We start from the raw sequence: 24,580 nt of genomic DNA, 5'->3' as shown, positions 1-24,580 counted from the left end.
GAGATGCAGAGCTTTCCAAGGAGAATATGGTAAAATTAAGAGCTTTAAGAAGCACAAATCAAGTGCATGGCTTCAATAACTGTGCCAAGGGCAATATTTTGTATGTTTTGTTCTAGTTTCCAGAATTATTTTTATAGTTCACAAGTTTGCTTGCTCTAGGATTGTTTAAAGTTCTCAACTACATAAAGCCCTAAGCTCATATCACATGTCATTTGATAGAAAATAGAAGAAAGATAAGCAGTAGGCTGGAAAATCGCCCACGTTTTAAAAAAAGATATGCACAGACTTGGCAGCTATACTTCCTCACAGCTGGTGAATTCCAAGAACCGCTACCCACATAAGATAAATAAAAGGATGACCATAGACCTTGGCATTGTGTTAAAAGTTGTCCCAGGGCCACAAGTGACTGAGTGAGCACTTTCTGGCCTATATGACAGTATTACTTGAAGACACAAAAGAAACTATAAATTCCTACACCTTGCATTTTTCCTAGCTGAGCTAGTGGTAATACATCTTTTTCTCATTTCTCAAATCCAAAGTCTAGAGAAGCTCAAGGCACCCATGGCCCAGATGTCTAGAATCTGGACATCATTGTTTAAGAACATTTTTTCAACCTTATGCTGGGTTGGCAACAGATTTTTTAAAAATACTTAAAGAAAACCAAAGCCTTAGAAATCTTGGAAGTTATCTGTTAGGCTTCAAGATGCCACAAGATTGCAACACCAAAAACAACCTCCACAACATACACACTCTCTCTGAAAATAAGATATTTGACACTATTTTTAAGGGATTGAAATAAAATATCTCCCTCTATTTTTTTAGCCATTACATAAACACATCCATGTAAACAATGTTCAATATGGTTAGCATCTAACAATGGTAAAGGTATCTTGCTCTAATTAGCCTTTCATCAGACAATTGAAAGCAACTGTCAACAGCTTCAATTAATCCTCCAATAAGCTCCCCCCCATATACGAAAATACACTGAATGTATAATTTGGTTTTAAATCTTCAAACTGGCGTTTACAAACAAGGGCAGACTTCAGAACAAACAAGCATTCATTATACAGTATGTAACAACCATCCATAAAATAAATTTAATGGATGCCAGAACGTCAGCCATTAAAATGATTACTTGCAGACCTACTGTGCTTAAGCTTTTGATCTTTCAACACAGTAATTATATATTCTAGCTTCCAAATATACCAAGGAATCTGTACAGTTTGTAAGACTTATACAACATGTCTCCATCCAAGAAAGAAGTGAAGTTTCAGGTTGATTTCTTTCCCAATACAGTGGAATTGCATCATATCATGATTATTATGAATACTTATATACTGCTTTTCAACCAGAGTAGTTAACAAGGTAGTTTGTATAATAAAATGAACTCATATTTGCATTTATCTTACACAAATTCAAGTACACAAATTCAAGTACACACATTTGGCCAAAAAAAGAGAAAGAAAAATAATAATTCAAATAGTGCAGAAGATTCCACCCGCCAGTCTACTCAATGAGAATACGCATGAGTGAGCATGAGATGAGAGATGTGAATCTGTAGTTCCCTTAGCTCAGGGGTGTCAAAGATAAAGCCTGCGGGCTGCATCTGGCCCGCAGAACCATTTTGGGCAGCCCTCCAAGCTTTGGTGGAGTTCTGGGGCTGACCCACCCCCACTCGCTCCAACTGTGAGCACAGCTCTGCAGCCTGAGAGAGTTCCCAGGGCTGGAGCAGCCATGCTTGGCGTCCTTGGCCCTTGGTCCTCCGTCCGGCTGCGATCTGGCCTCGCCTTCGGCTGGAGAAGAGTTCCAAGGACTGGAGCAGCTGCGCGTAGCATCCCCAGACCTCGGTTCTCCCTCCAGCTGCGAGCAGGCCTCGCCCACGGCTAGAAGGGGCGACTGAACAGCTGTGCACGGCATCCCCGGTCCTCCACCCTCCCTCCGGACGTGAGAAGGGCGACTGAGAGCTGGAGAACCCACGCGTGGCATCTCCAGCTTTCAGTCCTCCCTCCAGCCGCGGCCAGAGCTCTCCCGGGCTTTGGTCGTTTCCCTGGCCCTGACTAGTGGCAGGTAGGTGGGGGCTGGGGGGCGACTGGGAGGCTTGGCTGGCTGGCAGGCAGCGGATGCTTGGTGGTAGAATGGGGTCTGGTGTGGGGTGAGGCAGGGGATGCTTGGTGGTAGAATGGGGTCTGGTGTGGGGTGAGGCAGGGGATGCTTGGTGGTAGAAAGGGGTCTGGGTAGCAGTGCGTGGGGGTAGCAGTGCATGGGGGAAGCCTCAGCTTTAAAAAAAACAAGAAGTGATGTTTTTGTTTTGTCACAAGTGACATCACTTCCTGTGGTCAGGTCACTTCCGGCTGCCACACCTGGAGTTCGGCCCTCAGCACGTGCCATGAATCCAATATGACCCCCAGGATGAAATGAGTTTGACACCCCTGCCTTATCTGGTCTCAGTTCCTACATGCCTCTCATAATTTGATTCTAGGTTTTACACAGACAATACATACTTTTAGTACAAAACTGCCCCTATGTGCAAGCGATATAAGGAACTGTCAAGGGTAATTTTGACTACAGGCATCAACCTGTATTTGCGGATCTGGTTCTCCACCCTCCTGGCCATTAACGTCACTTAGGCGCTTACCACTGGTGCAGCACCTAGTGCGACATGCATGCAGACAGCCTAAATGCTTGAAGACATCAGATCAAATGTTAGGAAGCAGGAAGTTAACTGCTTCCTGTTAATGTTTGATCTTGCATGCATAGCATCCTATATGCTTGTATGATTATAGTGTCCTATAAAAGGAAGAAACATTTTTGCTTGGTGCCAGCAGTAAACCCCTAAGCAACATAATAGGTGCAGAGATAGGCTTCCCCATATCCACAGAGGGTCCTGGAACAGATCTCCTGGATACAGGTGGATGTCTGTCACCTAACTCACCAACTTTAGAACTTTACCCCATGCAAGATGTGGCTTCACTGTATATTGCTTAACTATCTTCCAGTTTAATTCAAAATGTGTACATTTTCCTGTAATATTAGTATACCATTCCTTGGACTTTAAAATTAATAAGAAAACTTGACCAAGATACAAACAAATTGGTCAGTATAGTCAGAAAAGAATGAAGCTTCACTTTACAGGACTAACAGTCACAACATCCTCAGTGATAGTAGCGTTAGTCATTTCTTGAAAATCTGAAACTCAATCTATTTTGATCTCATGACAACTCTAACTTGTCTCACTGCCCTGCTTTTGAAATTCTTATGAATCTATGATATATTACACATTTATATGCACAATATCACAACTATCGATATGGCAAGAAATTTTATTATAAGAATATGTATAATGAGAAGGGAACACATTGACCTCTATTAGCCTATACCAGGGGTGCCCAAACCCCGGCCCTGGGGCCACTTGCAGCCCTCGAGTCCTCTCAATGCGGTCCTCAGGAAGCTCCCAGTCTACAATGAGCCACTGGCCCTCCAGTGATTTGTTGGAGCCCACACTGGCCTGATGCGACTGCTCTCAGCATGAGGGCAACTGTTTGACCTCTCACGTGAGCTGTGGGATGAGGGCTCCCTCCACTGCTTGTTGTTTCACGTCTGTGATGCAGTAGAAGCAGAAAAGGAAAGGCCAGCCTTGCTTTGTGCCTTTTATAGGCCTTGAGCTATTGCAAGACCTTCATTCATTCATATAAGTTCATCTTTAATATATTCATTAATGTAAATTTGTATAAATTTATTCAAATTTGAAACGTAAATTAATTCTTTTTTTCCCCCCGGCTCCCGACACAGTGTCAGAGAGACGATGTGGCCCTCCTTCCAAAAACTTTGGACACCCCTGGCCTATACAAATGAATAAGGAGATTCCATCACACTCTGACTTAATCCTCCATATTTAAAAAGGGAAAAAGAGCAGTCTCCGTCTCCTAGGATCAGGTCAGAGAGCCAACTAGTCTAGCATCCTGTGTCCCTTCTATAGGAAGCAGTCAACTGCCTCTAAGAGATACACAAGACAAGAGCTCTCTGCTGCTAATGCTCCCCAACAAACAGCATTCAATGGAATACAGTTTGAACACTGCATCGTAATGGTTAATGTCTGAGTCAGGCAATCAAAACAAACTTTGACCTCACAACAACTGTCTAAAACAGGACCCAGATCTTTAATAACAGATCTGTTATTAACAGAAAGATTAAAAACAGAAAGTTATTAATAGCAGTACTAGTCTAACAGAACCTATTTTAAAGTACTGAGGGTTGGTGGCAGCCAAGCCCAGGATCTCGGTTCAAAAAATGTTTCTACAATAACACACCATTGCATACTATTTGAACAGGAAGTGATCAAAGCAACACTCAACTTTTCAGAGTGGAAAATGATAGGATAGCAGTCAATTCTAATAGGTTTTTAAGAAATACAGGGAACTTCAAGAAAATGTGCACACACTTTATAGTGTCAATTACGCTACAATTCATACATATAATATGGTAGATGCTCATATCTAAGGTGAAAAATTTATACCAATAAATCAAGTTTAGATCTTCTCCTTGCCTTATCTGTAAGGTCACTCAGGTTCCAGGGCTGTTCAGGTATGGGGAGAAGCAAGAGGACAATGTTGAGATAATTAGAGGGCTATTAGTTTCCAGGACAAGCTGCAGCCAAATTTAACATTTTATTCTCCTCCTGAGAAAAGAAGTAAGCCAGGGCGCTTAAGGCTTCCATTTAAATCAAGCAAGCCTCATTCTCTTTAGCAGACCCTTCTGCACCCTCGTTCCATTATTCAAATGTTTGGCAGAGGTCTGGTTTTTTAAACACCAGGATGTACTCCTAGTTTCCATTTGAAACAAAGTCCAAGTCTACAATTCAGTGCACCATTACTTAAGAAAAGCACCCATGGAAAGCAATGGCGTCTACTTTTGAGTAAATATGGTGTAGCTGGGCTTTCTCATTCTCATTCCTTGTTGCTTCTCTCTCTGCTGTGAACTGAATTGCACACTCCCAGTTATGTGTCATACAAATGGACCTCATTATCTGTGGGAGTTCTATTACTGGAATCCTCATGGATACTAAATTCCATGTGAAACCAAATCACAAGGGGTCCACTGAGCTCCAAACGTGACCAGAGCCTTGCTCTGGTATCGTCTGGAGCTGTTCTGAGGGCCATGGAGACTGCATGCAGAAAACAGAAAGTGCCTTTCTAGGACCTCTAGGACCTTCTAGGACTTGTTCTGAGGCCCTTGGGCGCTGTGCACAGCCTCTACTGCAGTGGTTCTCACACATTTAGCACCAGGACCCACTTTTTAGAATGAGAATCTGTCAGGACCCACCGGAAGTGATGTAATGACCAGAAGTGACATCATCAAGCAGGAAAATTTTTGACAATCCTAGACTGCAATCCTACCCACACTTACCCAGGAGTAAGCCCCATTTACTATCATTGTTTAAAGAATATACAAAGTAGCTTGCTAAAATACAGGTCTGTAACATTTCTCCAGATGAAATCACATACCATGGTAGCATCAAGTCTAATATATTATTATTATTATTATTAACAGTATTTATATACCGCTTTTCAACTAAAAGTTCACAAAGCGGTTTACAGAGAAAAATCAAATAACTAAATGGCTCCCTGTCCCAAAAGGGCTCACAATCTAAAAAGATGCAAAAAGAACACCAGCAGACAGCCACTAGAATAGACAGTGCTGGGGTGAGGTGGGCCAGTTACTCTCCCCCTGCTAAAAAAAGGAGCACCCACTTGAAAAAGTGCCTCTTACCCAATTAGCAGGGGTTATATAAAATATTGAACTGAAAGGGGACCCACTTGAAATTGACTCATGACCCACCAAGTGGGTCCCAACCCACAGTTTGAGAAACACTGCTCTACAGGCTTCAGAAGAGCCTCCAGAGGTGACTGGAGCACAGCTCGGGTCGCCTCCAGAATCTTCAGGTTCGACCAAATGTTGAGCTGAACCTGTATGTTATATGTAGAGCAAAGGCAAGGTGACCTTTGACCCTAGACCTGGATAGCCCAATAGAGTATAAACAGAGTACTAAGAATTAGTTTAATATTATAGCATATGCACAATGGAAGAGAGAGAGAGTTGCTTGATTTTAGAAACAAATGCTTAAACAGCTTAAAAACCACACTGCTATAGCATAAGTAAGTTTAACTGCCTGCTTTTATTAAAGCATAAAAGCATTTCCAGTTAAAAAATCATAGTTGGTCTCATAGAGAACAGGAAAAGTAGTTTGAAAAAAAAGTATTTTTAGAAGTTTGCTAGTTTCATAGAAGCTACGCAGAGACTAGAAAAAGTAACCAAGGCCACAAAAGATAACGAGTTATTTGGCAGGCGCACAGGTTTGGGCAACATACCAGATGCCAACTTGTTTATTCTTCTAAGTTTTCAAAGGAAGGAAAAACAAGTATAAATATTTAGTCTTTGCTTTTAAAGTGTAACCAACATATATGGATTTTAAGAAAGTTTTAGTTTAGCAGGCATCCTTATCTTGGCAAGGATGTTCTTGGCAGACACCTGCAGAAACAAGTTTGAAACATTTAGTTAAGATAACCAGGTCCATCCTTAAGAAAGAGTTCTTTGTGCGAACTGCAACAGAGATAAGAGAGGGGGGCTAGTGCAGAGTCACCTCAAAACAGCTTGCCTGGATTGTAAACCCTTTAGGGCAGAGATCTGTCTTTGTACTCTGCGTAAAACATTAGCAGTGCTTTTGTTTTGTCATAGTTATTGCTATTGTTATATATTAATACATATAATGTGTTTGAAGGTAAATAGAGCACGGATTTGTTAAAAGAAATCACATATGCAGAGTACTAGTTGGCTTGTTTTGTGCTGGAAAGTAAAAAGGTCACAAGAAACTAGCTGAAGCCTTATTACACGTTAACAAGTGCTAGCCAGTCACAAAAGGAAAGGTCAGAACCCTCAATACCATGATACTCAAAGTAACTAGTCCTAATAGTTATATAGAATTATATGGTAAGGTTGTTAAAAGGAAGTTGGATAGACTTTGGTTCACACAGGTTTGTAGGAAGGATTTAAAAGGAATATATGTCAATAAATGGGTTGGAAGTTCTGCCAAATTAAGTTCTCACACCCATGTTTAAGTGTTTGTGTGTTCTCTCTAATGAGGATAGCATGAGAACCTGTTTTCTCAAAGAGGTCCCTAATTAAATTAATAAATGTGAGTAGGGGTCAGTGTTGGATAGAATAATGTTACAGTGAACCCTGCTTGGTTTGTAAACTTTTGGAAATTGTGTAATTTTGGCAAAGTTTTAAGATGAAACCCCACCTGTATGTAAATAAGAGCTAATCAATGGTTTTGCTCACTGGTTGCCCACCTATTTTCCATCTTTTATGTAAATAGTATTTTATCTATGTCCTATTGAAAATCAGCCCCATTTATGATGTCAAACCTTCAGCGAATGAGAAGTCTGGATTTTCAGACAAAGGATTGTGTAGTATAAAAGTTAAAGACCACCGTTCAGACGGGGTCCATGATCAGGACATGAGTCCCGTGGACCAACTGTATACAATTCAATAAAAGCCTGTGAACCTTCATCCTTGTGTACCGAGTCATGCTTATTTGAGTAGCTGTTTGGCCTTGCAACAGAGTCTCTGGCTTAACACACCTTAAAGAAGGATTTGATTAATGATTCTACTGGGATGTTGTTTACAGTGCCCTTACTCTGATAGTGTTTACAAAAAGGTTGTGAAGGGTATAATTTTCAAAGTTAATAAATAAAAATGCATTTTTAATAAAGTAGAGACTATGCAGTTCTTGGGTAACAATTACTAGCAGGTTATTTTTCAGGATCAGGCCTCGGGTAAAATAAGACAAAACTATAGTCAGACATCCCCCTAAGTTTAACCCCTATCTTATTGGAGGGGGTTAAAATTTATCATGAATCTTTGCATGCATTAAGCTCTGTGAATCACTGCGCAATATTCAGATGTACTTGCAAATACCACACCATGTCACTTCTTATTCAATTGTTTGTCCATTTTCAGAATGTTAAGTCACTACTTCTGTTAACATAAATGCACCTGTCCATTAATTCCTAATATATAAGACCTTCAACCACTTCCATAAATTATTTTCCCATTGACAGATAATTTCTCTTTCTAAAAAAAGTTCCGACTCATTACCTCAACTACCAGACCCACCTGAAGGAAGAGATTCAGAGTGAAAAGATCAATGTAACAGCACAATTAGAATTTTTATACCAATACCTAACTCTAGATACTAGCATCATAGTTTCTGTAACCTCTTAGCATTTACCGCAGTCCACATTAAGCTGCAGTACGCATTTATAGCACTGTTGACATTATTAAACAGTATTACTTATTTAGCTGCATAAACCACTTTGTTGAAAAGCAATACACACTCACAATTATAATAGGAACCAAAGGCAAAAGTCAATTATGACAACCTGTTTCAGATAATCAGGAGCATTAATATAAATGTGTACCTGTTCATCTGAATTTACAGACTCAGCCAAAAAGTGAAAATGATTACTTTTACATGACTGCAAAGTTACATGAACTATATAAAAACACACACAATAAATAAAGCACTTTTCAACTTTTACTTTTACACACATAGTTTTGGAAAGCATGCAAGAGCCTTTGAAGAGGCAAATCAAGATCCAATTACCTACAAATTGATGTTCTGGGTTCCATAAAAGGAATGCAAAGCAAGCCTTTCTCTTGTATAAAAGAGAAAACCTTGTTAAGATAAAACTAAATGCATATTTGACAGTGTGTTGCATGTTCGGTTTATTCCCTTTTATAGCCTTCACTATGTACATTACAACCAGAAACTCTATGCTTCCCTTAAGCAAAGAATCAATGCACACAAGATAGATTTCAAGATGTGCACTACCATTTAGCCAACTTTTTAATACATTGCTGACAAAAGATTATCTTCCCTCTTTGTGGGGTTAATGTTATTTCTAAAAAATATTAAGAGCACAAAATAAATATTTCATGGATTACAGAAAATTCTCTCTTTTGGTATGTTGTCCATTAAAAAAATTATTTCTAAAGTGGCAGTTTACGCTGCACAACTGCAATCACTACTTGAAAGCTTTACCACTTCCTATAAAAATCTGCATTGCTATGTTGAATTGTGAGACTACTACAAGGTACTGAAAAGAATGGATTGTGGAAGCATTTTAGCAGAAAGAATGCAGACTCTGCTAAGATCAATCTTTGAACAAATTGGGCTTTCACAATGCTACACTTTTCTCCCACCTGCCGTTGCTAAAACACAACATGCACACATGCATGTGTGCACAGAGTTACAATATTATGGTGCTTCATTCTGGCAGATACTAAACCAAAAGCCATTCCACATTCACTTTTCCCATTTTGAAAAGTGTCTAATAGAAGAGAACTCAATTTCAGAAAACTGCTTTTAAATGAACCTAAACAAAGCAATATGTTCCAAGTTTCCCCCAAAGTTTCTAATATGCAAAAACAAAGAAGCAAAATAGTAATTAGAGTTTACTATTTAAAATATTTTTATCCTGTACCGTCTAACCTCAAAAAGGGAACACAAGGTCAGTTAGTACCACAATTTCAAACAAGCATTAACACAATTAAAACAAAATTCTCTCTCTCTCTCTCTCTCTCTCTCACACACACACACACACACACACACACACAAATACCGAGTAAAAATTCACCAAGAACAGAAGCCAAAACAAATAGTTTACACATGATGGAAGTAGCGTATACGTAAGAGTATATTCCTGCTGTGCTTACATGGGAGGCAATATTTTCATGATCCAGTGCAGGTACTGGCAACCTGAAGTCCATGGGCTGCACCTGACTTGCCACCTAAAATCATCTGGTCCATAGACCCTTCCCCAATATATATCCACCCTACTAATGGTGATCCAAAAAAAAAAAATTCAGTTTGTAATTCTATCTCTTACAGTGTAAGCCAGGGGTCTCCAAACTTTTGCCAGAGGACCACATTAAATATCTGGCATGGTGTGGAGGGCTGCTTGCTAAGGCGGATGTGCTGCTACTGCTGCCTGGCTGCTGGCTGGCCGGCCAGCCAGCCAGCCAGCTCCCCCTCTCGATCTCTAGACGGCATGTGCTGCTGCCTAGCTAGAGATAACAACCCAAACCCTGTTGCAGAGTACCTCTTCTTGTCTTGTTCATGTATCCATCCTACAGCACCAAAAGATTTAACTCTGTGACTTAAAAAAGATGCAGCAAAGTCATCCACTAACTATAGTTCTCATTCGTGCAGGGCTAGCACTGTAGTACACTCAATATATTTCTTCTTCAGCAAACCAAACTCAACATATGCAATCAACTAGAATTTCTCTTCCATGCCAAAACTTGTTTGGGGGGGGAAGGCTGGTGGTGGTGTGTTTCTTTTCACATTCAGAATAACCTACTCTAATCAAAGCAAAGCTACTTTCTTTATGATAAAACAAAAACCTCAAAGCCCACTAGGCATCACTCATTTCAGCTTGCCAATTTGGTAGCTCATTTTTAAATACAGCAGTATTTGCATATGCATAGAAGCTGCCACACCAAAGATCTATAATTTCACTCCCTGAAATAGTTGCTAGCTGTTCATTGCAAAGAGAAATTACAAATTCAAGAAGTTGCTACTGAAGCCATATCAAACTTCCCTATTCTTAAGAGATAGATTAAACTTCCATTTTAGTATGAAAATACAGAGCAACAACAGTGCCAGCTTTAGTTATGCCTTCCAGGAAAGGATTTTTTTGGCAGTAGTAATTCCTTAATCATCCATTTCATCCATTTTATGAAAAAGACTAGGAGTCTCAAATTGTGTGGAATCACAGGAATTCTGAGAAGGGATGGAGTGTGCCACTGCAAAGTGACTGTAGACGGAGATGGGGCTAGGCACAAAATGGGATCTAACACACGTGAACACCCTCTACCTATCTTTACCTTCCACTGGTGTGCCTCTCCACTTCTGTGGCTTGGCACACATTGCTCTCTGAAGTTCTGTCTAGCTCAGCAACAGGTTCTTGCATTTTGTGGGACAGGGTGACAATGCACTCTACACTTCCTCTCTCACAATACAAGGCCACAGAACAGGCAAGGTGGAGGCTAAGCAGCAATGATAACAGCAGGTGGTAGACGCCAGAGTTGGGACGCCTGAAAAGGAAAAGGTTGCTTACCTGCTAAGTTGTTATCTGTCTAGGCACATGTAGCGGAGGTCCATGTGTGTGCAGAGCCAGCCTTGGAAGCTTCCAGAAGTTTGACATTCTACTCCTGAATCAAGTATGGGAAACCTCATGCACACTGAGTGCCTTGGGGCAAGGGAGAGGGGGAATGCCCAATCTCTCTGTTCTTTTTAGCACCATTTCCCAAAATTCCAATTGAAGCATACAAAGAGAGATAGTAGCAGACAAATGGTCTGTGGTCTGCCTGGAAAGACGCAGTTTGATTAGTGTCGAAGGAAGTAGTGGTTCTAACATCCAGTGTATGCAGAGTTCTTTCCTTCTGAAGTTAGGTTTTAGAAGTACACAGTCAATACAGGGAGGCTGTATTATAAGTTTCCCCACATTTAAGTACTCAGCTTTGAGGAACTAGACATTAAACTGCCCATACAGTGGGCCCTTGGTATTCGTAGGGGATCTGTTCCAGGAACCCCTGCAGATACTGAAGTCAATGGATAATGAAATCCACGGGGCAGGGAGCACACAGGCAAACCAGAAATGCCTTTCAGACACAACCAGGATGGCTTCTGAGGTGCAGGGAGGTTGCACATGATCTCCCTATGCCCCAAGAGATCTCCTGGGCACAACTAGAAGGCACTTCTGGTCATGTCCGGCAGGTCCCCTGAGTCCCACAGAATCCATAGGCTCAGCATCCACAGATAGGCAGGAGGTCTGGCTCAGTTGGTAGAGCTGCCGCCTTGTATGCCTGAAGATCTGAGGCTGCCAGTTCGAAACAACCGGAAGTACCCGAGAACTGACGACACGCTGATATACTGATGAGCTGACCCTTGGTGGCAGAGAGGAGTTGCCATCAAGTAGAGCGTGGGAGGCGAAGGGCCAGAGAGAGGCCAGACCGGGAAGGAATCCAGCTGGAACGAGGAGTTCTATGAAAGCCTACAACTATTCAATTGCAAAAATCCCTATGGGGGTTTAGAACAGCCTGCCTATGTAAACCACCTTGGATTAAAGTCTGAGGAAAAATCTGATGACCAAAGAAAGGCGGTCTATAAATACCTGTATAAATAAAAAATAAAATAAATAAATATTCAAATCAGCAGAAGCTGTGCTTTTGGATGAAGAGGGTCCAGTACTGTATTTGCATCCTTCACTGCTGTAACACTGTCTGTGTATTTTAAGATCTCTAAGGAGTATGAAAAGTTTATCCCCGATATTTCGATTTTGCCATTGCTGGGACTGCATGCTCTTCTTTCTCTTCCCCAAACTCTTAGGGGGACATCCTTATTTATTACAGTACAGGTTGAGACGAAGAATTAGCATGGGTTCCATTTCAAGTACTCACCTGGATGGCAAAAAACTACAGCAAATCAATTTAAAAAACAAAGTTTCTTTGCTCCAGTGATTGAAAAACAGCCTTGCTGACCTTTGTGATGTTAAGATAGAGTCATTAAGACAACAATCCAACAATCAGTCTTTCTCAAAGTGCTTAGAAAGGCTTCACTCCTACCCGTATCTTCACCAATGTAAAGTATCTTTCTTTCACCTGCTCAGGGGAAGGGAGGGGCCCCGCTGGAGAGAGAAGTATTGATGGATTGTCAGCCAGCTGCCCCCCCCCCCATTAAGGAGGCTGTTGTTAAAGGACTGTTCAGTTTTTTAAACTGATTTTAAAGGGATGCATTTTGCCCCTTCTCCAGGGATCAGCACATCCCTTCTCATTTGCAGGGGTTATTTGTGTTGAGTCAAATCCATATATAAAAAATCCATGTATAAATAGGCTGAACCTGTATTGTCAATTTCCTTTCATTAAAAGGCAGTGGCGGCGGCAACACTGGATTCCAAGGGAGAGAAGTAAATCTTCCACAACTTCCTGTAGCTGTACTCACGTTAGTGAACATAGTTGGATGGTGTTATGATAGTGTTGTGGACATAATAGAAAGGTTTAAGATGAAAAGAGTGAGACTCTATTTACCAGTTCCAGAGTTCTTTGGGGCTTGCTTGTTCTTCGAAGCAGATGACTGCAACCCTCCTCCCTCAATGAATGAAAAGCACTTACTTTTTACTGTCAGGGTAGGGCATGCAATGCTGAAAACATCAATGTTGACCTTGTCCCAACTTTATCATTGTAGGAGATTAAATGAATCCAGATGCTTTGGCAGTCATCTTGGTCTTCTTTAGATGTTCCAGAGAATTGTTGATGATAGTGGCAATAAACAGGCTCTCCCCATCAAAAAGTAAATATTCAATATACATATTCAATATTGGTGTCTGGGAGAAGGCAGATGGAACACAGACCCCTATGCTTACTGAGAGCTATTGGACTCAAGCCATGGTCTTAGGGTAACATTTTACAAGAGATTTTATCATGTTAATCTGTTGTTACTCCACTTTACAAGCCATGAAACTGGAAGCTTGGTTTCAAAACAGGTATGCTTTTTCACACACAAAAAGCATAGTAATACCTTGCCATAGAAGACAGGAAACTGACAATTTTAATATTCATGGCTTTCCATCTGATGGTCCAGTGATTAGGCACAATGAATGTAGATGTTTCTGACTCCAAATGGTTTCATAGCTGATTCAGAAAAAGGAAGGGTGAGAGAAGCTGCTGAGTCAGCAGGAGAACAGGTAATGGTAATCACCCTTATTGAAGACAAGCACTGGCAAAGTTTACAACAAGAGATACTATCGTGACATCAGAGTTTGAGTCAGTATTGAGGTGGCGACCATGCAAGGCTAAATTGTTTTTGTTCTTATAGCCAGTATACATACTGAAGCAAACCTGTGGGTCTCTTGGGCCATACACTGGCAGACAAGTATGGTGACTGGAACTGCAGTAGCAGCTATAATCTTTTTCTTCATATCAAGCCAGACTGATACATGGTGTGTAAGATAGGGGTATCAAACAAAAGGCCCCCAGAAGCTTTCTAACCAGTCTGCGTGATAATTGCGCTTTCCGAGCATGATAATTGGGCTCTGTCAATTTCTTTTCTGTTATTTGCAGCTAACAAGTTCCTAAGTGAGAAAAAGTGATTATTTCTGGTTGTGACATGCTTAATGATATTACTTCCTGCTTAGCCCATTTTTGCCTGGCCCACAGGTGTACACATTTGATCTCTGTTGCAACATTGGGCAGAAATGGCTTAATGATGTCACTTTTGGCCCTCAGCAGGCTTCATGAATGCCCAGGTGCGTTCCCTACTCGGTTCTGTGTCTCAAGGTCGGGTTAATTCGGCTAAAGACGACTGCTTGGCTAAGATTACTGAAATTTTGGTTTAGGATTTTATTTAACCCTACCTCCTCTGGTCTAATGCTCCAATTATTGTTGGATTCAGTCCTGCCATTAGAGATCACTGATCTTCTAACCAAGCTCAAGTCAATAGGGCTGGACACTGCAGAGCTAGGCATGGTTGGTTGTGATGCTGCTTACAGAATCGTCAAAGAAAGAATTCTTGACATTGAACAACAAGAGCTGTTTAGTGCCGCCAGAACCACATGCTCTCCACTCTATCTCCATGTTCCAATCAGTTTCGGGAAACTGGCCTCCTTCTTTTATAACCTGGAGTGCCCACAGGCTCGGAGAGCATTCACACTTGCAAGATGTAATGCTCTTCCATCAGCCGTGTTATCGGGCAGATTCAGTGGTATTCCCTACTCGGAGAGGAAATGCAAGTGTGGTAGGGATTGTATTGAGACCATAATACATACCCTTTTCTACTGCTCACTTCATGACGTCTCACACAAGAAATATCTAGGCCCTTTGCTAACTAGGATGCAGGGCTGGGAGGACTCAATCATGCTTCAGTCTCTCCTTTCCACACCTGACTCTGAGACCCTTGATAGGGTCGCTGCCTTTTTATCTGGGGTAATTGCCAGGCAGAGCTCTGGAACTCTGGGCAGTATGTGAGGAAAAGACTGATGTCTATGTTGTGTTGTCTTTGTATATTTTTGTTTTGTTTTGTTCTTTCTCTGTATTTTATGCCAATAAAGGTCTTACTGAACTGAACTGAACTGAATGCTATTTAACCCACTATATGAAACAGGTTTAACACCCCTGATCTATGATGAGGACATAGGGAAGGGGAGTGTAACTATGCTGAACAAACTTGAAAGAGAAAGAGAAACCCAACCAGAGAGATGAAGCAAGACTACACTGGATTTCTACTTTGAGACTGACCACGTTTCCTGCTCAGTAATGTCAGCCTCCAAGGGAGAGCAAGTATCACATCCAACTATCCCTTTTAGAGATAGTGCAGACCAGCACAATATCCAATCTGGGAAAGAGCCTAGCAACCATGTCTTTGGCATCAACCTTGATGTGGGGAAGATTGTTCCTGCTAGTGTCCTCACCCTGGAATGACTGAGACTGGACACTTTGTGTTCACACATGAGCTACTGAAGTACAGGAGGTCCTTATCCATGGAGGTTCCATTCTGGGACAGCCCCCCCCTGCAGATAGCTGAAATGGCGGTTATGGGCGAATGCCCACCCCCACATTCTGGGGGACCGCCCCCAGAGACAAGTCTCACCTTCTGAGGGGATTCTGAGCTCTGCCAGGCTCAGGCTTAGCTTTAGAGCTCAAAAGACATGACTTCTGGTTTCACGGAGAAACCGGAAGTGATGTTTTTAATGCCTTATAAGGCATAAGGAGGCCCAAGGAGGCCCTCCAGGGGCTTAAAGCTCTAAAGCTCAGTTTGGGCCTGGTAGAGGCCAAGGACAGACATCCTTGGCCTCTGTTGAGCTCAGAAGCCCCTCTGGAGGCAAGGGGAGCAGAGGGGTGCAGCAGGGGAATGAGTGTGTGGGGGAGTGACCCAATCTGCAGATAACTGAATCCATGGATACGGGATCCATGGATACTGGGAGTCCCCTGTAGAAGGAAGCCATGCCTGGCTCTAAGGTTTCTCTTATAGGCTTGGCTTCTAAGCAATATTTTGTCTTCTTCCTAGAAGGAGTCCTGGTACCCAGGGCCAGCCTATCCATGAGGTCAATTGAAGGGGTTGTCTCAGATAGCAGATCTGGGGGAGACCGGACTCATTTCTATTAGCCTACTTGCATCTGCTCCTCCACCTCCTCCTCGTCCCTGTATTGGAAAAAGGTGATAGGGAGGAACAGGAAATAGGAGGGTGGAGAGTGCTAGGCTACAGCATCAGAAAATAGGAAACAAAGAGGCTGGCACATCATCAGGGAAGGAGGCAGCATTTGGCATGTTGCCTATGGTGTCAGGAAGTCTTGAGCCAGCCCTACTGGTACCAGTCACCTGTCCAGAGTGGAATCTTTTGGTGTTTGCTATGCCCATTGTCAGCATCACTTGCTATCAGACATCAATGGCTGTCAGAAGAGAGCTTGTGCCGCATCTGATTCTCTCTGGCTTTGAGGATGCTGCTGCTATGGGGAAGGCAGGTTTGCAGGAGGTGCCAACACTGCTGCAGTAGGAGCGAAGGCCAACTTCCACAGCGATGATGAGGCAAAGCTGCCTGCTGTCCTTTGTCTGCCTGGAATTTGTTTAGTTTTTTTTACAGTAGACACAGGTGCCCACAACACGGCTCTCTCCCAAACGGAGGTGAGAAGTGTCATTTTGCTCCACAGCAGCAACACTTTTTAAAACAGTGATCCTACTTGCCAAACACCATAGGCTGACTGACCGACTCAGAAAAGTTTTGAAAAATACCACACTAAGATAAAGATGAACACTGCTGTTAAAAGTCTTTACATTTTCTGAGGAACAAAAAGAAAACATTCATCATGGTGCTGTTTTAACGGCAGTTGAAAAGGAACCAAGGGATTGGGCATTCTTCCCACTCTTGCAGCACACAGGGCTCCCCCTGCACTCAAGAGGTAGAATACTTGACCAAATTCTGGGAGTTTCTGAGGTTGACTGTGCATGCACAGAATTCCACTATCTACAGTTATCAACTATCTACAATAGCTTTATGATGAATTTGTTAGTCTTAAGGTACCACACAGTGTGGTTTATTCCTCCACCAGGCTAAACTTGACTATCATTATGAAATTGTTTTGTACTTATTCTGATGAATGATGTCAGTATTAAGTTTTCCAAATCCATTTTATACATCTATCCAGATGTACCTTGCAGTAGTTTCATTCCTTATTTCAGAATTGTATTCACAATTTCAAATTGCATATCCACATGTCCAAGCAATTCTTAACAGAGTTTTATTGTTTTTACAACACCCCTAAAGATGTTTAAATAGTTAAGGTGCGGTAGCCTTAATTATTTTGCAAACAGAAACTACTGTAAATAAGAGTTATTAACTGAAATCAAAGGAAGTTCAAGAGGCAAGAGCAAACAACACTGAAGCCTCAGTATGAGCTGAATAAGAGTACATAATTGTATTGGAAAACATTCAGCTCTGGGCTCTCTGCCATACAGGAAGAGTGTTTAATTACCAACACTAACACAGCGATATCAAGACTGAATATTCAAAAACTGCATGCAATTTCTGAACGTCCTTCGTACTTTTCCTTCCAAGAAAGAGTGGCAAGCTTCCTATTTTTCTGTAATGTACTTGCTGGTCTTGAAGTACAAGTTGGGAATACTGGTTCCTATTTTGGAACTTGCTTTCTGACAGAAACTAGTAGCTGTATGTCTGGATGATTCCGTTAAATCGATTTTCTCAAGTGAGTAATCTTTATCAAGTAAAGATACATCAAATTTAAAATTCATCTCCAAAAAACTGTTTCCATTAGGTAGTAGCCAAGTGGCTACTAAATGTTTTATGCCATCTTGTCATTTTCTCTTGTGAAAGCCATAGCACAGGGGCCTCTGCTTGACAGATGTAGCAGCAACAAAATGTTTTACGGCAAAATGACTAGTATTAGAGAATCGTAAAGTCTGTGAGTAAATAGAGATCTGCCTGCCAAGGAAGTATTCCAACACAGGCATAATGTTCAGGCATCAAGTTATTTTATTCCATCTTTTGACTTTAAAGTCCTCAAGATGACTTACAAAAATTAAGTCACATACATTAATATCACTGACTGATTTCTCCCTTTGTTGCAACCTGGTGGAAAGGCTGGAGACTGACACAGTTCTAGGAAGGGAACAGGCAGACAACTGTTGGTTTCAAGATAAAGCTGTTCAGCCAGGGGCTTGACACTCAGTCCGCTCCCTCTGTGCTAATGCTATTCCAGGTTGCATCTTCAAATTCGATATTGGTGTGATCTCAGTTTGACATTTAATTTTTATATTTATAATCCACTTTTCCATCCTAACAGATCCCAAGTTAGCTAGTAAAACATACTTGAAATAATTCACTATATCAAACACAAGAATATCTATATACCACTTTTCAACAGAAAGTCCTTCAAGGCAATTTACATAGCAAAATAAATCAATAAACCAGTGGTTCTCAAACTGGTGGATCTGACCCACCAACCCAAGAACCAGTGCCCCTTTCCTCTTCAGAGGGGGGACAAGGAGGAAGGCTGCGGTACAATCTTCAGGATCATGCCTCTGCCAGGGACTGAGGAGCCTTTCTTCAACTTATCCATCTTGCTCTGGCTTCCTTGGGGTGGCCTTCTTCTCCTCGGCAGGGCTTCCCGCTTCTTGGAACGTTCAAAAAATGCAATCGTGACCCACTTCCGGGCTGCGATCACAAAACCAGAAGTAGGTTGCAATCGCATTTTTTAAAATATACTGAGAATATAGCTCATCCATTCTTTTTTTCTCCCCACAGTCTCAATGCCTGGAAGCAAAATCGGTTTGCAATGCCCTCTTAAAGGTCAAGAGGGAGAACTTTCATTACCACCCATGGCAGGGAGTCCCACATGGGGGGCACTGCAAATTAGGCACTGACCCACTGCACACCAGCCTAACCTTATTTAATGATGATATGAGGAGCAGAGTCTTCTGAGAAGATCTTAACGAGCAGAGATGAACCCTGTTAGATCTCTATCATAGTATGTGCTGGCAGAACCTTCTTTATATCTGTTTGCTAGAATTGTCATGTAACATTTTCAGTGGTAGAAAGGGGACAGAAGTCAATTTATTGTTCTACTGCTTTCTTGCAGGACAAAGGGAGGAAGCTGTTGATGTTCCATCACCATTCTACTATGAAGCACTGCGGCATGTTCAGTCATGCAGATGCAAAAAACTACATCATACAAAGAAAACTTAGCAAAAGCAAGTATAGTACTATAAAGAATTATTCAAACATTTTATATGTTTTGAGCTACGTGCTCTTCATCCGTAGCATCAATAGGTGTTCTACAAATTGCTACAGGCATACAAATCAACTCACATAAATAGAACTTTATAAGGAAGTAACTTATGTTATCCGCTCCAAGTCTTAGAACTCTGATGAGTATGAAGAACACAGAGGTTTTCTGACATTCCAGCAGGCAGAGCAAGCAGGCATTAAGATTTGCTTTATCTGCTGAATTTTTACAGCCATTTCATTTTTTTGTTCTGTGTCCCATTCAACCGAGGTTTTATATAATGCTATCGATTTTTAAGAGAAGCAGCTTACAAATTCCTTATAATATATATGGATTGAAGCGATGTATTGGTCTTTTAAAAACCAGTTATTCTTAGTACCTACAAACAGGGGTTCTCTTACTGCTCAATCCTATCCACCCCAGCACCTAGAGGAACAGTGGTGCCAAAATGGACGCTGCTATATCCTATGGGCGCCAAAGCAGCTGCAGGAGAGTCCTTGGTGAAAGAGAGCATTTGCTCTCTTACCCTAGGGGATCTCAGAACCTGTGTCTGCTATTGCTTGGGCACAGAACTGAGGAGGCCTGTGCTTTTCTGGGCAGAGAGGGAACACAGGATACAGTGGCTGTTGCTATCTCCACCCCCCCCCGGTCCAATTTTCCCCTTCCCCCTCAGTTCTGCCTTTCCCACTCTCCCCATGCACCAAAAAGGCACTCCGCAGGCTGGTGGGGAAATCTTACCACCGGCCGCTCCCACAGTGGGTCCTCCTGGTGCTGAGGCCCAGCGCTGGCGCTCCTTGCTCCCTGGGTGCTGCGAACATGCTTTATGGCATGTTTGTGACACCCAGATCCGTTGGTATGTGTGTACCGCCAGCAGTAAGGCCCATAGGATTTGGCCCCTAGCCAAGCAGCTTGTCACTTGCCTAGGCCAAGCAGCACCATACACAAGCACCTGGAAGCAAACTGCTCCTGCAACAAGACAGATGTGCTATGGAGAATGTACTTAGGGATTATAGTAGGCTTTAATTTTTTTGTTTTCCATCTTGCACTTGGTCTCAGATTTATTATCTTTCAGTGATAATTTCTAACTGAATTTCATTTTCAATGTCATTTAAAGTTTCCACTCGTATAAATATTTCATTCATTCCCAATTAGCCACACACCCCCAAACAGGTCAGTAAACATAGCTCTTCCACCTCACATTTACTCTTAATCACAAAGTTTGTCACTGGCTATCTCTTCCTAGTCTGATGTTAAAAGCACGAAAAAGTCTAGATGCAGAACACTGAAACTAAGCAAAATAATTTTGCCCCGAGCACCGTCTAGATGAGTGATCAACTGGGAGCCAAATGTAAGCCATACTAAACTCTTTGGATAAAAAGTGGGATATAACAAATAGTAATTATCTTCTGCAGTGATCGTTTTTTTTTTGTTAAACACAGCCTACCACATGTTTATCCAGGGTAATTTTTTTCTCGTGCACATTTCACTAGGTCTCTCAGACTGCTGCAAATAGTTTAGCAATTGTATTTGTGGATACTTAACTAGTTAATTTAGCAAAGACAGTCAGTTTGGTCAGTCATGGTTTTCCTTTATACATCATTTAATTATCAACTAATTCATAAAGACATGCATACTCTACTATCAGGTGGAAGTTAATAGGTTTGCTCTGTAAGAATGATGTGGCAATGCTTGTTTTCCTCAAGTAAAATTTCTAAATAGCACCCAGCTATGTCCCTTCAGGATCCTTGTACAGTTATCAAACCCAACTGACACCAGTTCAGATTACCCTTGTATGTATTAATATGCAGTTATTATCATGACCTGTGACTTTTCCTAATCCTTATGAGTGCTGCTAAATATCTTGGCAGTGTTTCCTTTTTTGCAAAAACAGGAAACAAAGTTGGCATGGAGTCTTTCTGGCATCTTTGCCCAAGTCTTTCATTCCACACAGATCTACAGACACTGTGTACTCTTCATTTCCCTTCTAAAAGCCCTTGCAATTTCTAGCATCTCATGCCAATTTCAGCATGCTTTGGACAGACATACTCCTACTACACCAACACATTCACTTCTTTGAGAACTGACTATCACAAGCAAGCTGGTGTGTGTGGCAGAATTAAAATCAACTGTACAACACACAGAACTCTCTAGGAGTACAGTTAGTTTTTCTAACTTTGGAACTAGTCAACAGCCCAATCCTGACAACCGCAGCACCCAGAGCTGCAGTGGTGCCAGAATGACAACCGCTGTATCCTGTGGGCACCACAGCTACCACTGGGGTCAGGAAACATTTGACCTCCTACCTTGGGTAATGCCACAGCAGTGGCCTATGCAGAGCTTGGCTTGGGAGTCAAATCTCCTACCTACCCAATTTTCTGTGAGCCGGAGAAGGAATGGTGGAGCTGCCCAGCCAGGCCCAGAGAGTCCCTGTGTGCAGCAGCACAGTGACTCTGCAAGCCTGGGAGGACAGCTCTTCCATTCCCTGCCTGACTCACAGAAAACTGAGTAGGAGCTTTGCCTCTCAAGCCAAGTTTCATGAGGGCCAGACAACTTCAGCTGGTGGTCTAGATTTGGACTGTAAGTTGTTGACCCATTTCCTACACCCTGCTTTAAACAGCAACAATCATAGATCCACTTTTTGGGATACAAAAGTGACCATACCAGCTAAGAATCATCCAAATCAGAAGCAGAGGCTATGGAAACTGTTAATTCCTTAAACTACAAACAGCTAGAGCAGAGGTGTCAAACTGATTTCATATAGCGGACCAAATATCATTCATGATGCCTGCTGAGGGCAGGAAGTGATTATGTCATTTGGCAGGAAGTGATGTCATTAAACAGGTCAAAACCAGAAATAAGCACTTTGTTCTTGTGTAGGAACTCATTAGCTGCAAATGACAGAAGAGAAAATACACAAATCTTGATCATATTTCAAGATATAGGGAGCCCAATTATCATGCAGGCCACACTTTCAGCAGTGAGACTTCAGAATTGCTCAACAGCTGAGAGCCCGAGGGCCAGTTAAAAAGCTTCTGCAGGCCACATCTGGCCCCCAGGCTTTATGTTCAACACCCCTGAGCTAGAGGATGTTGAAATACACATGATAAAGGAAACTTATAGGCAACAGTGTCATATCGTCATTTTCCTACATGGAATATTTAAATAAAAGCAAAACATTAGCAAGAATGCAAGGCTGACATCTTGGATAGTTTCGTCAAAGTGAGGAAAGATAGGAAATTAGTTAAGAGAGCACTTAGATCAGATCAATATACCATAGCAACATTTGCTAAACAGGAAACACCCACTATTTTATCCTCCTTGGTGAGATACAAAAGCCTTGCATATAACAGTAAAAAGCCTTGTATTCTGTCCAGAACCTACATTCCTTTTTGACCAATGATGCGTTATTTCAAGCAAGACTTTTTAATTACACACAAAGAGCTAGGATCCATGAACAGAAGGCACTCTTGCTTGAATCAGGGAGATTGCCCATTTCTCCACATGCAGCAACATCTCCCAAAAAGCTGCCCTGGAAGTTCTCCCAACCCCCTGGAACCAGTGGACTACAGGGGAAGGAGACAGCGATGACATCTCCTCACCTTGGTATAAAAAGCAGAAATGTCTTTTGCTCATGCAGCAAGATACTTGGATTCATGAACATGAACCCAAACAACCTGATGTTATTCATTAGCACTAGAAAAATCAAACCTTCAGTTAAGAGAAGAATGTGGTCAATGATTTGTGGTGGGGAAACATCTCTGAATGCAAGATAAGGTTTCACTTTCATTCGGCTGCAGACTTCTAAATGCTTCAACAAGATGAGACGTACCCGCCTGAATCCCAGAGCACCACAAAATGAGCCACATATGTCAAAATATGAATGGGTGAAGTGGAAGATGAATTGCATGTTACCAATACTGTGAGCCACTTCGGAGGCTCAAGTCAACTTGAATTCAACTAAATAAAAATGTGTTTTCCTCTGGCTTAGCACTAGGCAGGCTTTCTTGTTCTCACAAACCAAATTAGAACAAGGACTTCAGAACTTTATTACCTTTTAGTTTTAGACTAGAAGTTTAAAAACCGAAGACATTGTACTAGTTAATAGTTCTGTGTAATGATTTTTAAAGTAAGTAACCCATCACCAATTCAGTTAACTTGGAAGAACTACTTTTCAGAACAAAATCTTGTTCTATCATATCCTTCATACTAAGCTAAACAAGCCAAAGTGCTGTTGTTTGCACCCGGTCCTCCTTTCTGAATAGGGAGTGACCGGAACTTCAAGCAATACGCTGAAGACCTCATTATACTCAGGATAGCAACATTTAGAAATATAACAGCTGCTTCTAACGAAATTTGTTAGTATTTCTCCAAACAAATAGCACTAAAAGTATCTGACACTGTACAGCGGGCTCTCCATATCCATGAGGAATTGGTTCCATAACTCCCTGTGAATACCGAAATCCACAGATGCTGAAATCCCCTTGGGAGGGCAGTGTCGGTGGCGCCAAAACTTACCTGGATGTTGTGCCAAGCCCTTTGGAGGTCACAGTGGCCTCCCAGCCTCCTCAGAAGGCCTTTTCTGGAAGTCACCTCTGGTTCACATTGGTAACATCCAGTCACACCTGGAAGGTTGCACACAGCCACTCTGCACCTCAGAACAGCTCCAGGTTGTGACCAAAAGCCCCATGAACCAGAAGTGACTTCCAGGTGCAGGCTCTGCATTTGCAGATGCTCACATATGTGCATATCAAGCCTGCAGATAAGGAGAGCCCACTGTATCTGCTGCAGTACATCATGGTGCCCATAAAAATTCAGGAATAAGATCGAGGATACTGGAACACAGCAAATTTTGTTCAGCTTAATGATATATTCCAAAGTACTTAATATTTAATCTTCCAAATTAGGGACCTTCAGGCCCACCCACATGAGGTTTCAGGTAGGTATGCCAAACAAAGTGAATACCTGTTCTTTTACTGATGCTAGAATAGTGATAGCAGTTGCCTCTGTCTCCATGCCTGGGCTTGTGGAAGATTCCTGGGTGGTCTGTTGCAGTTCTTCCTCTGTAGGGGTCTGCTCAGGAGCTGGCATGTTGCCTGGGGGTGAAGGAGAAACATCAGTTATGCATTCAGTGGACTCATATTAAAAAAATGAGGCAAATGCCATGAAGTTCTTTTCTATACTCGTTTACATGTGAAACCTAACTTATACCATTCACTGGTAATACA

General features: G+C 41.9%; 1 protein-coding gene across 3 annotated transcripts in view; it reads right to left on the bottom strand.

Moving 5' to 3' along the window:
- PKP4 (plakophilin 4) overlaps positions 1-24,580 on the bottom strand; it is a 156,293-nt gene that overhangs the window by 94,004 nt on the left and 37,709 nt on the right. For all 3 annotated transcript variants that reach the window (XM_066612025.1, XM_066612027.1, XM_066612026.1), the window contains exon 2: positions 24,318-24,448. In XM_066612025.1, the coding sequence (XP_066468122.1) occupies positions 24,318-24,443 (126 nt within the window). In that variant the 5' untranslated portion in view covers positions 24,444-24,448. The remainder of the gene's footprint in view (positions 1-24,317; positions 24,449-24,580) is intronic.

This window comes from Tiliqua scincoides, chromosome 1 (genome assembly GCF_035046505.1).
Source record: "Tiliqua scincoides isolate rTilSci1 chromosome 1, rTilSci1.hap2, whole genome shotgun sequence".
Taxonomy (NCBI): Eukaryota; Metazoa; Chordata; class Lepidosauria; order Squamata; family Scincidae; genus Tiliqua; species Tiliqua scincoides.
The sequence above is the reverse complement of the archived record's forward strand: the minus strand, read 5'-3'. Positions and strand labels throughout refer to the sequence as shown.